Raw genomic sequence first — 13256 nt, forward strand, 5'->3', positions numbered from 1 at the left:
TAGGATCCAAATTCATTTATATTTTCCCCCACTGAGCCCTCCCAGCAGTTCTCATGCACAGCACAGCTGCACTGTAATGAGGTGGGAGGCAAAGGAGGCACCTGGATGAATCTTGAATACAGGATGGACTGAGCTGAAGCTAAGGAAGCTGCAGAAGGTAGTGAGAAGTAGTGATACATGCAAAATTAAACCCAGGTGGAATAATCTACGTAGTCGGATTGGGAGACTGGATAAGGACAAAAAGCAAGTAACAAAACTGAACTCTGCTTAAAGCTTCTCGAACAGATAAATGATTTTTCAGAAAGTATTTCTGAAGTCTGTCTGAAGCTCACACAGTACACTGGTTCCAAACGGGGATTTATTTCTTGCATCAAGAAAAGTGAAGAAAACTTGGCAGTCAGAGAGGACATGTCAACCCCATGCCTCCTGAACAGGCTCTGATGCACATAGCCTTCCTCTTCTAAAAAGAGTAGGAAATAGGGGCTCTGTCTAGGGCAAGTGGAAATTATTATGAAGCAGCCTCGGTGTCTTATGGATAAAACACAGAGAAGGGCAGGTGGTGGAGCAGTGGCACAATGTCTCTGCAGGGATGGAAGCAGGTAGAAGTTGATGCACAGAATCCGGGGAATCTCATCCTTGCTTCATTGCTAGAACTGAAAAGGTACTCACAAAATGTGAAAGAGAGGAAGCAAGGACACTTTTTGAGAATGTAGAGAGAAAGTAAGAAAGAAATTCACCTAAACAAGTTTAATTCTCCCCCACCCTCTTCCTTCCAGAGGTGGGTCACCCACACAGCCACTTTGTTTTGTATGTATGCATTAGGACTTTTCTCCAGCAACAGTCATAAGGTAAGTGATAAAAATGCAAATGCGACTGCAAAGGTAACACTAGGCTCACAGCATCAACAGTGATCAATTCTGTAAAGAATTTAACCCTAAAATACTTAAGAAACAGTTTTAGTCACATCCATCGAGTTGTTTTATGGCAGTTGATGCAAAGATATGAGAGAACAATGTCATTATTTAGGAATGCCCTAATTTCTCAGATGCTCTTACGTGAGTGAAAGCCTCCTTTGGGGCATTAAAAGATATTTAATTCAGGCACATTGAATGCAGAACTTTAATTGATGTGACTTCAATTCCCTCAATACTCTCATCTAGACAAATTGTGGGGCTGCAACTCACCACACTGAGATTTGATGTCTTCCGGTTAATTGCCCTGCTTCAGCTACTAGTTACATCATCCTGTTGTCCAGACAATGTGGGGTTCCACAGGGCTATTTCTTCAATATTTTCCTAAACAACTTGGATACAGGACTTGAGGGTATACTTAGTGAGTTTGGAGATGATACTAAATTGGAGGAGCTATTGACTCCCTGCAGCGCAACGAGGTCTTGCAGAGAGACTCTGACAAGCTGGAGGTGTGGGCAAACACCAACCACAAGACATTTAACAACTGCAGATGTCAGATTTGTCAGATTCTGCACCTGAGATGCAGCCCTGCAGACCCCTAGGGTGCCAGCACTGTCAACCAGCTGAGGAAAGGGGTTGTCCCACTGCGCTCTGAGATGCGTGGCCTCACTTGGAGCACTGTGCAGCCTGGGGGCCACAGTATCAGAAGGACATGAAACTATTGAAGTGCATTGTCCAAAGGGGGGCTATGGAGATGGTGAAGGGTCTGGAGGGCAAGACAAGGAGCGGCTGAGGTCCCTGGGTTTGTTCAGTGCAGAGCAGAGGAGCTGAGGGGAGACCTGATGGCGGCTGCAGCTCCTCACAGGGAGCAGAGGGACAGAGCTGAGCTCTGCTCTGTGTGACAGCGACAGGGCCTGAGGGAGCTGTCAGGGGAGGGCAGCTGGGTTGGGGACAGGGTCTGCACCAGAGGGCGGTGGGCAAGGAACGGGCTGCACAGGGCAGTGGGCACGGGCCCAAGTGCTGGAGTTCAGGGTGCATTCAGACAGTGATCTCAGACAAAGGGTTTGATTTTGGGTAGGTGCTGTGCGGAGCAAGGAGTTGGTCTGGATGATCCTGGTGGGTCCTGGTGGGTGAGTCAGATACTTCAGATGTGTGCAATCTGCACTAGGCACACGTGAGTGCTGCTGCATGCAGGTGAGCTGGGTGCAGAGGTGATAATCCCCATTTCCTCTGTCCTGCACCATGGCAAGGTTCAGACCTATCAAATGCAGTGCAGAGCCCCGGGCACTGGCCTGAGCCACTCTGCTGCAGCCACAGTAGGCAGTGGAGGATGAAGAAAGGGGAGCAGGGCACAGATGAAAACTGAGGCTGAGTGTATTTATGGATACCGTAGTCAAAGCAGAAATTGTGACCACTGCAATAAATCAGAGGCAATATTCATCATTATCATGTCAGCTGAAATACGTTTCAACGCTAAGATACCGGTGATAAATGTTCTGCAAATATCCATGATATAGACGAATTGCTTACCAAAACCTAGTTTCTCTTGAGTAAGCTAAGGACAGTTTTGCTATTCCTTTCAGTGAGGCTGTTTCACTATGGGAACTTGCTCAGATAATGCCTGTAATTCTTAATTCTTAATTAATTCTTAATTACAGATAAATACACCAAGTTTGTGAATTTTCCTCTGAGCTGAAGCGTGTTGTTGTTAGGCTCTGTATTGTTAAAGCAGGTTTACCAAGGGTGAAATTGAGGTTATACACAGCAGTAACTAAATACTGTTGCTGTGATTTCCAACCACAACTGAGAAGGGGAAGTTCCAGAACTTAAAAAGTCAGTGATGAGATATGGACTGTGTATATATATTTCTGTGTAGATGTAGATACATGCAGCAGATTACACAACCCATCAAGAAAACTGTGTCCACCAGTGCCTCATTTACCCTCTTCTCCAATGGTGCACTTCAGAAGAAGTGTGAATTTCATGCTGACAGAATACAAAAAGCCACTGGCAAACTATGAGATTGTTCTAAGGCTTTCAGAATGTCAAACAAACTGCATGGTCCCAACAATATTTATAATTGTGTAGGAAATATAATTTTCATAAAACCTGGTTGTGAATTTAGTCACAAAGCAAGGAAACCCATGTAAGAAACTGAAAATCCATTCTATATTTAGAACCAGTCTAATAGGATAATGTGGCTATGGCTTATTATTCTTCCTATTGATGGAGTTTTGCAGTGTTTCACTGCAAAGACCAAGATTCCTAAATAAGTTTAATCTTGCTGCTTTTGCAAATGAGTGGTCTTAAGGTCAAGGGAAACAATTTGCACTTTCATTATTTTATGCAGGTCTAATGCTGCTCTGAGGAGCCTGACAGAAAATCGTCTGCTTTCTGTGCTTTGAAGGAAGGTTGCCTGTACCATTCTGCTAATCAAAAATGGATTACTCCTCAGTATTTCCTAAACAATATCTCTCTTCATATTCCAGTTCGTCTTTACAGTCCTATAGGGGTCACAGACATTCTGTAGCAAGAACACATATCATAAAACAGTACCCTCTGTCTTGCCCTAGCAGCTTATCCCCAAATCCTGTTTGGGAAGAAAGCAAAGAGGTTCCTATAATAGCACCATACAGTAATGCTCAAAAGAGGTGCAGAGGATAAAATGAACTCCTCTTACAATTTTCAGGATAGTCTGGCTGTGGTCTTTGTTTTAAACTGATCTCCAGACTTCCACCTGCAGATAACAGAGATGTTAAGTGAAATTTATTGTGTTTCAGTTTCAAATTTTCAAAAAAGTGTCCGCCTCCTTTTCTTTTTCTCCAAATCTGCTAGAATACTGTCTGGGAATGTGAAGCTGTGAAAGCACAAATCTGAAATCTGTCAACTGTTCATCAACATGCTCGTGAGAAAAAAATGCAACAGAAAGGTAGCTTCTGGGGAGGAAGTGATGAGGCAGCAGGGAAAGCACACGTTTGTTGCCAGCAGGCAATAAGAAATCATAGATAGATCATAGATCGAGGTGCTTCGCACTGGGGTGCTTTCACGTGGGAAGCTGGCATGTACACTCGTGCTAAGTAGCCAGTAAGCATGGATTTCCTTACCATGGAGCCACAGTGTTTCATACCCACATCTCTGGGGCCAGGAATCAGACATCTCCATAAGGAGATGTCTGATAAGTCTCCATAAGATGTCTCCATAAGTTTTAGTGTTAAGGATATCCAGTTGAAGAGGAGAGAAATGCTGGTATTGGCACAGCAGTTAAGTCCCCAGCATGAGGACACATACACCAAGATCTCAGTATTTGTTCAGAAGCCATTTCTCTGCTGTAGAAATCACCTTTCTTAAAATAACTTGCCTCTATTAATTAAACAATAAGCATTACAAAGGAGAAAATAATGTCTTATAAAAATATTAATATTTCTGATCATTTTGACTTGATAGAAACCTTTGCTTTTTGCAATTTCTTCTCACTCAGTTAGTATTCAAAGGCTCTATTATGAAATCGTTCAAGGCACTGCTTGTAATACAGCATATTAATGTACTCATTTTCTCTTTCTAGTAGCAGTTTTCAACTCCAATTTCCTTAATCTGACTTCTGCATGATTTATTCTGATGATAAAATACCCTTCTCTTTCATATAGTTTAATTCATTCACAACTTTTTAATTTCATATCTTCTGATAAAACACGCGGGCAAGTTCACCGTGTCAGATCGGTCCTCCTCAGGTTTTCAGGAACCAGTCAGAACAGAGTTTTCCTTACAATTCTTTCTCCTTTGGAAGTTTTAATTTAATCAACATTTTGTAAGAAAATATTTAGGAATGATAACTTTTTTTTCACACATGAAAAAGCTGTCAACGCACCACAGCTTTTAATTGTCATTAACTGCAAGTTTCTTAGCAATTCCAGTGCCAGTTTGTAGTACCTATCTATAACACTTTTAATAAAGCATCTCAAATGAGACAGGCCAGCAAAGTTTTCTCAATGCTGAATAGGACCTCATAATAAGGCCAAAGTCTAAAGGGCTCATAATCTGCTCATCTCTGCAATATATCAGATTTTGATCTCTGCATCAATCCTGTTGTTTATCTAGACTATCTAGACTAGTTTATCTTTCAAAAAGATGGACATTTTTGGCACGACAAGGTTACAACTTTAAAAGGCAAACAAACAACAGCTCTTAGTAAATTGCTTTAATGGATGCATTGTTTCTGACCTTATTTCCAGTTTACGTGTATCCAGATTTGACTTTTAATCTTCAAGTTTTATTTATAAAAGGCATAAATAACATTCAGACTCTTCATGCCCACAAACTCCCACAACCACCCCTCAGTGGTTACTGATCCATCAGATACCTGCTTTCACACAGAATCTTCCTGCTTGACCCAAGAGTCCTTCCTCCAAGCGCAGTTCTGCTGCAGGGCTGACAGTCCCTGGGTGCCTGTGTAGATCTGGTCTGTATAGGCACACCACGCTGGCACAGTGAGCCTCCCTCCACAGAAGATCACTGTATTGACCCACCTGTCTTAAAGGATGCCCAAGAGAAGAAATGGATACAAATGTGCTGCCCATCCTTTACATAGTATCTGAGATGGAAGTGCTGCAGTACCCCGAAGAGGGAAGCGAAGGTTCAAAGCCTTCCTCCATCTGAACAAATTAAGACTTGCTGGTGCACCACCCAAAGAAATGCCCTTTTGGGGCCCAGAGGTGGATGGAGACCAGAAGAAGGCTGGTCTTTGTGTGATGGTCATTAAGCAAACTTCTCTTTTTAGAAAAGTCAGATTTGAGTTGTAGTCCGTAGACACATGAGTTGTTAATGGACTCATCAACCCCTTGTCCTGCTGGACAGTTTTAAAAGAAAACATCTAAACACAGGCTTGTTTCTATGGCAGTAGATAAGTGGCTGCAACCAGAATATTCTGGACTCAAGGTCCTGTGTTGGTAGAGGTCCATTCCTACCCTCCAGGGGCAGCAGATGTCAAACACCCTCTGGCCATTAGTGTTTTCTACTGTCTTGGTCAAAGCAATGCGCAACCTGGCCTGCATCTCATCTGGGGCTTCTCTCTGTCCCTGTGTAGCACTGAGGAGATGCAATTGCAATCACCTCTCTTTTTGGGTACTTGGGACAGATATTGAACCTGCTCAACTGGAACTGGCTGTGAGCCTTGTCCTGGTTGATCACTGCACATCTTCTTCATGTGGTACTGCTTATAGAACAGAGTAGCTAGACAACGTTTGGGCCAACTCAGCACTTTGAGCTTTGGTGGCATATCACTAAAATGCATTTTTCCAAACTTGAACACTTTTTGAGCTTTCTTTCTGGAATCTTCCTTATGTTCTGAAATCTCATTCAAAATACTGAAGTAACAGCTTCTCAAATCATGCGTGCAGGTGTACTAACACCTTCATCCTTCTCTGATTTTCTGCTTCTGTATGTCATGGACTGCCCCAAATATGGTATTTGATTAGAAGCTTTAAGTAATCATTTATCACTTCTTTAGTTTCACTTCACACCAGGTTGCAATAAAACTGTTTTGAGATCAGTAATACCTCGACCGATTACAGCGTCCAGAGAAGGCGCGAGGTCATTATCAGGAAGGTTGATTTTAAATTGGTTTAGAAGCCAGCTCATGCTAGTCTTTGAATTAAACCTCATGTGCCCCAGGAAACTCTCTGAGAATTGGGATGGCCAGTGGCAGGCAAGGGACAGATAAAGCTAAAGAAAGCGCATGAGCCACTTCAGATGATATGTTCCAAGTTCCTCCCCAGGTTTTTTGCCTTTTATTCTCCAATTCAGGTATTACATTGCCACTGGTTTCCACCAGGATTGTGCATGCACCTTGACATGTTCACAGAAGTTCCACAATACAGAGTTTCACAACTGGGACAGGTCCCTACAATTGGGACACCAGGGTGACAAACAGATTCTGGAGAATTTCTCACTGAATAGGTGGAGAGAACATAATTACCACATCGTAGCACTACAAAGCCTCATAAACATAGAATAGACTAGATCCATTTACCACAAAAATCACAGAAAGTAGCTGATCAAAGAATATCTCTTTTATGTAAAATATACATTTTTAAGATATAATTTTAATACATCTTTTATATTTATTGATGTTGGGTTTGAAACATTTTAAATTAAAAAGAAAAAGGAAAAAAAATACTCTTGCTGCCAGAATTTTATTTCTCGAAATAGTTATAGTCTGAGGTAACAATGAAAGAAGACTGTGTGCTGTGAACAAAGTTGGTGATGTTTGTCTGCAGTCACATTTCACTTATTAAAGTGAAAAGTAAAGTTAGGACTTGGCATGTACACTAGAATTCATACAAATATAGCTTATGGCAAACTGAGAAAGCAAGAACTTATGCAAACCTACTCTGATTATATTTGTGACCTTTGCAAATAATACCATTGTTATGACAGAAATCAAGACCAATGTAGTTTACATCACTATCATCATTAAGTGTGTGTCTTTGTATGATCCACAGCACAACTTACTGCAGGAACCAGGAATAATACGCACAGGGGTGTGGGTGTTTGCATGGAGCCTTAGCAGTGATGACTTTAATTCAGCTTTCCTTGATATAGATAAAAACTGATATTCCATGCACACACGTTTTATTTACAGCTGACTCATCAACAGTGACTAATCACCCCCTCCTCTGGCAGCAGTAATTATGAGCAGTCTTTAATCTTCTTTAACAAGCTCTACTTCCCATGTAAAGCCTCAGTGACCTCCTCAAGGCGCGAGCTGTTTATCAGGGCCCATTCAGCAGCAGCAGTCTCTTTCCAGTACAGTCCTTGGTATGGCTAAATTCCATTGTCCCTTTTTCAGCAGTCAAAAATCCATGATAAATTCTGTACAACACTGTAGTTAATATAACAGCAGCACCAAATATTATATTAATTCCTTTGCTAAAAGCTGTTTGCAATCATCTCTCTATTGACAATATTTTAGCAAAACTAAATCAATGTACATCTCTAAATATCAGAAATGTATGCTCTGATAAATATATTATTGTACAAGAATTTTGTCATGCAGGTCATGCTGTTGGGCTAGGCTATATACAGAAGAACATGTGACATGGTTAACAATACTTTTCAGTTCTTGTCCTAACAAAAAGTAAAACATGACAGTCAGGGATTATTCAACAATCTCAAGGATCTCTTGTGATTTGGGTAGCTACAGACTCCCCTATGTAATTCTAAAATTCTGTATTTTAGGGTAATTGTTCCTCACCAGCCCAGAACATCAAATGTGCTATTGCATTTGTCCCGTTGCATAAACACAGATTAATACTGAATGAAAAAGCCACTAGAGGAGATACAGTTTCAGAACTGTAAGGAATGCTGGTTGCTAGGAGGAGGACTGATGCAATAGGCAACTGGTCAGCATTGTAAAGTTGTTACTAAATCTCACTCTAAAAATGGTGAGAGTGCTCACTCTGAGTTAGTTAGTCTACATAATATGAACTTGCACTTGAAAAATATATTTATGTATCTATACACATATGAAAAAAAAAAAAAAGGAGAGAGAAAAGGAGAAAAATGTCCTTAGTTAGCCTTAAAAGAAGGGGGCATTTTAAGAGTATCTCTGTGCTTTATGGAGACAGATGGAGAATACATTAGACAGGTCGCAAAACAGACAGACAAACAACACACAGGACAAAGCACCTCAAAAAAACACTGAAGAATTTTTCAAAGCGCATGAGCCAGAGGTATTAGTCTGGTCAAAAAAAAAACCACTTGAGAACTATGACTCTCTTACAGTGGTACAAAAAAAAGCCCCCAGTAATCTTCTCAATTTTACTTGGTACTCAGTCTCTGAAAACGTTGAAGAACCCTGGAGTAGAGAAATGACTACAGTACCAAGCAGCACTTGCTAGCTTAACATTGCAAGTCTGGATGGCGTTTACCTTTCTTGCATGTTTTGTGCCTTCCCCAAGCCATTAAGAAAGAGATCTGGCTTCTGCTTGCGTGTAACCAGTAATGACAACCTCTTTGCAGTTATCTGTGTGCAAACAACCGGAGACATTCAGAACTCTGATACAGTAATCCAGTACCAAGTAAGTTAATCACAAAATAAAACAATTTATAAACAAGTAGGTCATTAAAAACTAAAGGAAAAGGTTAAACAAAGAAAAACAATCCCACATGCAGACCAGTTTATCAGTGCTTTCATTTCAGCAGGATGTTACAATGCGAGAACACACATCCAGAGCCCTCTGTGGTCTCCGCGATCGGCAACACGGCTTGTCAGGTGATGGGGACAGGATGGTCCATGCAAATGAGCAGACCCAAGTCACACTGTGTGCAACCAAGACACAATTCCAGACATCTTCAGAATGGATTAGAGTCACAAGAAATGGAGGTTCAATGGAGTGACGGATAATTAGTTGGAAGCACATTATTTTAAGTAAATCTCCCTGAAAAACTGCTTATTTATTGTATATACTGTCCAATGGCATCCACTAACTGCCCTTTTATTGCCACAGGGAAGTAGGACAATATAGTAGATCAAAGAAGGAGCGCTACCTTAGATAATCTTCAAAAGCCAAGATAAAATTCTTCAGCTATCCAGGTGGCACTTCTATAACTACTGACAGTTATATCATGCAGGAGTTATATCATATTTCTGGAGCCTATGGATTAAGCTACATTTATGTCCAGTATTTGGTGAACAGTATTTGAATTAATATTATGTAGCCGGTTGATGCCATCTGGTTTACAAGATAGAAGGGATGGGAGACCGAGAACGCCTTAGAGGACAAGGTGAGCTGTAGGGTGATGTTACTGGAGACAGTCGCAGAGCATTGCCTGTCAAGCCAGCTATGTTGTTTAAGCTTCGAGATTTTTCGTAGCCTTGTATGAGAAAATGCACAGACATCAGTTGAATTCAGCCAAAAAAATAGACAAAGACAAACAATACAATGTCATGTAATCCAAGGAGCTACCTGGGACTCGGGGAATTTGCCTGCGAAAGAACTCAATACTTAGATGCAGTACTGTCAAAAGGCGTTAATGAATAAAACAATTTATGAAAAACTGCAGCTATTCTTTCCCAGGAAATTAAACACAGAACCACGTCAGAGGTCTGGCCTGTTCTTCCACTCTGTGCCACTCTATTGGCTTCAACAGAGCTGTGCAGAGTGTAAAATTAAAGATCACAACAGAGTTTTCGGGTGAATTATGTGACTAAGCATAATCCCATTAAGATAGACCATAAATGCTGTTAGAATGATATACCCTCTGTTAAAATCAATTCCTAATAAAAAAATATTTTTCTTTAAAAAATGAAATTAAAAAAAAAATACAAAATTGCATCAATGTTTATAAGTAATTTCTGCAGAGTATTGAATGTACTATGGAAAGAAGCTTCATCTGCACAAATGTTAAACTTACAACTTTGTGTCCACTATTAAATTATAATATGATAGCAGAGTTTGACATATTTTCAAATTCTTTCTGACTGGTCAATTTAAATCACTAAATTTATATTGCTTGTCCAGCTGACTGAGATGAAATAAATGATATTAATCTGCATAAGTAAACAGTAAAGAATTAGTAATTAAATGAGGAAATCACATCATGTATTACAATTTGGAGAGAACACCACACTTGCAGACATTTCTGTTCACACCATGAGCTCCAGCTGCCTACTTTTAGCTGCACACCCATTGTTTTCACCTTTGAGAGGCTACGTTTGAAAAGCAGTGCTATGCTCTCTCTCTTCCTCACAATCTTCACAATTAAGTACTCACATGAGCGTAATTCTGCTTATGAAGGATAGGATCAGCAGATTGGTCTAGAGAGAGATATCAGCTAGGAGAATGACATGAATCAAAATGGATGGGATGCTGCTCCTAAAGGGCACAGATACATGCTTCACTGCAAGCAGGAGAAGTCCATTGATTTCAGTTGATGCTACCTAATTTCCTCAAAAGGTATAATGCCATGTGCCATGTGAAGATGCTTAAGTAAACTGCCTGCTGTGAAACACTGAGACTTTTTCTCAGAGAACGTATAGAGTGCCAGTGACAACAGATCTATCTAAACATCATGGCAGGTCAATGGTGTTTTCTAACGGAAACAGGTTCTGGTTCCAGATGACAGACCACAAGCAATAATATTCTTCAGGAAAAAAGTCACACTTAAGGTTCTCCCCTTAACAAGATATTTTTTGGGAGCAACTGTGATTCTGTTTGTGTTTGTACAGGCCCTGAGCAATTGAGAGACGAAAACATACATAATAATAATAATTATCATATTTCTTAGCTACTGAAAATTGCATGCTGTAAACCTGTACTTAAAACACATGTACTGCCTTCATGTCTGCTTAGCCATTGTGCAGTGTTATCTCCAGATTGCAAGGGCAGGCTGAACTGCGATGCTTCACAGACTGCTGATACATTTAAAATCCAGTTTCCTGCTTTGATTTTCTGTCAGTATTTACCCAGATTTGAGAGAATTGTGTTTGAAAGGGGAACAGAAGGGATGCACACTGCCCTTATGTATATATTTAACCTCCTGTGTAAACTTAATGCGTTACAAAAATAAAAATAAAAATAAAAATAAAAAGAATTAGTTAACTTTTTCACACAGAAACTGGGAAACCTTTTTATTACTATTTTAATATTTTTTTCTGCTATTTTTCTAATGATAAAAGCAAAGACAGAGGAAGATAGTAAAGATGACAAAAAAAAACAAACAAACAAGGACTTCTAAAAAATGAAAACCAGAAATACGAGATGAATAGAGATAGAGGCATAAACCAAAAATCAGTGATGTCCAGATAGTTTGGTGGGGTTTGGATTAGCACTGAATCAGTATAATCTGAGAAATGGAGATAAGGTGCCAAGGCAGAAAAGCTCAGAGCAAATGATCACTGAACAAAACCAAGAACCAATCAAGGAAGCAACCAAACAGAAAGGATATACCAAAAGAAAGAAAGGGAAAAAAATTAAATGAAACACTAATAGACTTGATGTGTAAGTTAAATTCAAGAATTTAAGAATTCAAATATGCTACTTGAAAATATTTTCTGCTCATCAGCTAGCTTTCCTACTCTGTCTACAATAAATTTCAAAGCCAGTGGCTAAAACATTTCAACCTCGTTTAAGGTTATCATTAGAGTCAGTCAAAAAGCACATTTCTCATTGAGAAAATGTCAGTTCTGAACTCAAGCCCTGCTTTTCCAGTGCAAACTATAAAACAATGACTTTTCTCTTGAATCTAGATTTTGAAATGAACATGTTCATGTATTCCCCATACAAAATATGCTGTTTTGTTGTCACATGAATATGTCATTACTAGTTAATTGGTAACTTCTCCCATTATTTTTTTATCTGCTCTAATTAACAGTTACCAGCAAGTGAACAACACTCAAATGTTTATTCTGGCATTTCTAAAAGAAGTCAAGAATCTTGTCTTGCAGGATGCCATGGCAAATCTAATCTGTGGTATTCAGGTGCTTCTGACCTCCTCAAGAGACTGGAACCTTACTCTAAAAGACACTGCAAATAATCCTAGTTGCCAAGCGACAGTGCAAGACATACACGCTGTAGACAAGAGTCCTAAATCCATGTGCAAAAAAACCAAAAAATCTCCATTTAATCTCAACATTGTATACAGGAATATGTAAAATGTAGGTGCACAGAGATAACCTTTACAAACACCATACACATCAATTTCTGGTTACACATCTGCCTTCACAAGCTAAACCTACTGAGCTTTTGAAACATAAAGAGCATTTGCAGAATAACCAAGAGAATTGCTTTAGGATCTGCTGCTGGCTTGGACAGCTACATTTACAGTAGACACAGCTAGTAAAAAAAACAAAAACAAACAAAATAAAAACCCAAGCAAACGAACAAACAAAAAAACCTGTCCAAAAAAAACAACAGAACAGAAAAATTGTAACCTTTGAAGACTGCTGCAGCTGAACAGGGAAAAAAAAAGTAATTCTCTTTTAAGGAAAAGCAAGACTACCACTGGCATTGCTGATTTTGGGGTTATGCCCTAGGTTATGCCCAACTGTGGCCTGACTGGGTGGCCATATCATGGCTGATTCATAATGCCAAAAGGCTTTTACGGCTGCACCAAACCTGTGGAACAGGGAGCAATTAGGCTTGAAGAGGCTGAAGTACTTGTAAGACAGCAGCACCTTGCAAGATCAAGAGCAGTTTACTGTATTTGAATTCTGGTTGGGGGAGGCAGTCACCATTTAGCATTAGGTAGCACATGACAAAGAGGGAATGTTTTGTGGCACTATAAATCCAAATTTTTCTTTGAAATAAATCTAAATAGCATCTCATCGATACGCTTTGTTGTGTTCAG

At 39.9% G+C, this 13256-nt stretch overlaps 1 protein-coding gene across 7 annotated transcripts in view; it reads right to left on the reverse strand.

Annotated features, from left to right (window-relative positions):
- Window positions 1–6657: 6657 nt before the first annotated feature.
- KCNC2 (potassium voltage-gated channel subfamily C member 2) overlaps window positions 6658–13256 on the reverse strand; it is a 96255-nt gene continuing 89656 nt past the window's right edge. For 2 of the 7 annotated variants that reach the window (XM_048947033.1, XM_048947004.1), the window contains one exon: window positions 6658–7788. In XM_048947033.1, coding sequence (XP_048802990.1) covers window positions 7679–7788 — 110 coding nt within the window. In that variant the 3' untranslated portion in view covers window positions 6658–7678. The other 5 variants (XM_048946993.1, XM_048946985.1, XM_048947013.1 and 2 more) reach the window with 4 other exon arrangements.

This window comes from Lagopus muta, chromosome 1 (genome assembly GCF_023343835.1).
Source record: "Lagopus muta isolate bLagMut1 chromosome 1, bLagMut1 primary, whole genome shotgun sequence".
NCBI classification, from domain to species: domain Eukaryota; kingdom Metazoa; phylum Chordata; class Aves; order Galliformes; family Phasianidae; genus Lagopus; species Lagopus muta.